Source organism: Durio zibethinus, chromosome 25 (genome assembly GCF_047325235.1).
Source record: "Durio zibethinus cultivar Kanyao isolate XHJ-2024 chromosome 25, ASM4732523v1, whole genome shotgun sequence".
Lineage (NCBI taxonomy): Eukaryota > Viridiplantae > Streptophyta > Magnoliopsida > Malvales > Malvaceae > Durio > Durio zibethinus.
The window spans coordinates 14,663,771-14,665,953 of record NC_143186.1 but is presented as its reverse complement, the minus strand read 5'-3'; the positions used below and the strand labels follow the sequence as shown (position 1 = coordinate 14,665,953).

Here is a 2,183-nt window from a genome sequence, read left to right as displayed (position 1 = left end):
GGTATGTTATATATGGATTTTGTTCTAGATATGTTTTGGAGGCAATCAAGATTTAAAAACCAAATCATCAATTTTAATTTTAATCAATCATATATATCTAATCTATACTATAAGATAACATATCATATGTATTTGCATGAGTAGGACCAACCCACGTGAAGACCATCTCCATATGTGTGACTTGAATGCTATGTAAGCCGCCTAGCCAGTCTCTCCATCTCTTTTCTAATTCTTCTTTCCATCCATCTTTTCATTTTTTATAGGACTTCTTCTTCAATTGCTTAATCAAACTTTCATAAGAGTATATATAGGATTATCACCCACCAAAATAATCCCAACCAAAAATCACTTTCTTTCTTCTCTAAAACTACTAAAAAACCAAAATCATGGAGTTTCAAAGCCAAAAAATATATTCTCCAAAACACAACAAAAAGAGGCTAAACCAAGAGCAAGTGAGGTTGCTAGAGAAAAGTTTCAATGCCAACAAGAAGCTAGAACCTGAGCTCAAGCTTCACCTGGCTAACCAGCTTGGTGTTCCAGCAAGACAAGTAGCAATTTGGTACCAAAACAAGCGAGCCCGGTGGAAGACACAAAGCTTGGAACTTGATTACAACACTCTCCAAGTGAAACTAGAGAATGCATTGTCTGAAAAAAGAAGGCTTGAGAAAGATGTTAAGTATCTTCAAGGAGAGTTAAGGAAAGCTCAAGAGATGATGTTTGCTATGAATAATCAAAGAGATAATCATCGTCAATATCAATATCAACATCAGCATCATCACCTTCCTAATTTTGTTTCTTGCAATTCAAAAGGGTCTAGTGAAGGAGGAAGCTCTGGCTTTCATGAAGACAATGTTCATGATCATGAAGTTTTGCAAATTGATGAACTCTATACTTGTTTGATTGGAGGACATAGGTCAACTTGGAGCTAAGGCGGTTGTGGGAAATTGTTGTTTATTGTAATATTGATGGTGTAATAACAAGTTTCTTGTTGGGTGTCTTAATTTGTAAGAAAATAGTAGAAATCAGTCGTGACTTTTTTAGGCTGTGTTTCGTCGGACGGAGGAAAAGATAAAAAGGATAAAAAATATCATTCAATGGCTAAGTTATGCAGTGAATCAAGGCTGCTGGATTTTAAAAAAAAAAAAACTTATCCTTCTTTTTCCCTTCTTGCCAAACACAACTTTAGTAGGATTCTTTAGTGTTACTTTGTAGTAACCATGTTTTATCATGAAAATGTTCATGCACTCTCATATAAAAAGAAAAAAAAAATTTAATGTCTTTATTAAATGATTTGATTTGAAGAAGAAGAGATCCGAGCCCAACTGAACAGGAATATATGCATTTATCATTGAGCAATAAACGCGTAGATGCTATGTTACTTGACTTTTGAGTGATTGATAAACTTGTCCTATAACATTGGCAAAGTGATTGACCCTTCTTTTAACCTATGTAGCTTGTTTCCATCCAACTTAATGCTCGATGCAAGTGGCAAGCTTGACAGAATCCCTTCAACATTCATGCATCATTCCTTGGAAATTGCTTACTTTAATTTCTGTCTCATCTCATTTCCAACACACTTGGGATTTTTTCAGTGATTCATATTTTACCATTTTTTTTTCTAGTATATCATGCTATATCCTAAAAGTCTGATGCATAAGTGTTCTCTGCTAATGGCAAATGGAGTAACTAGATAGATAAGAATCTTTGATTTGAAAGAATATTAATTTTTTATTTACATGGTTTTAAATTTTTATGTACACCAGTAGTCCAGAACTATTGGACTGTTAATTTTGGAATTTCCAAATACTACATTGTAACATTAAAAATATCAAATAAAAATTTCTATTATGTAATTACTTGCTAATTATCAATGAGAACTTATTAATCAAGAAGTGAGTTTATGTCAATTAAGTGTACTTAATTAATATATGTATGCTCAAAGATATAGTTAATTAGATCCGATATTCTAAGAAACATATAGTTAAATCGAAAGTAATTACCATGCTCACTAATTCGTATATCAAAACCGAAGTATTTAGCTTAACGATTAGTGTGTATATTATTTCTACATAATCAAGGAATTGAGTTTCAATTTTTTTTAGTAAGAAAATATATATTTACCATTATTAGTTTGTTGAATAATTTTGTTTACCTCATAATATAATCAAATGGTATTTTAATTT

At 31.7% G+C, this 2,183-nt stretch overlaps 1 protein-coding gene across 1 annotated transcript; it reads left to right on the top strand.

Moving 5' to 3' along the window:
- The first annotated feature begins 224 nt into the window (after window positions 1-224).
- LOC111276525 (homeobox-leucine zipper protein ATHB-52-like) lies at window positions 225-1,414 on the top strand. The gene has a single exon (XM_022862269.2). The coding sequence runs from the start codon at window positions 387-389 to the stop codon at window positions 927-929; it is 543 nt and encodes a 180-aa protein (XP_022718004.1). The 5' UTR covers window positions 225-386; the 3' UTR covers window positions 930-1,414.
- Window positions 1,415-2,183: the final 769 nt, after the last annotated feature.

Bases quoted from the DNA above. Each gene is read 5' to 3' on its own strand.
- LOC111276525 (XM_022862269.2), top strand. From the start codon at position 387: ATGGAGTTTCAAAGCCAAAAAATATATTCTCCAAAACACAACAAAAAG.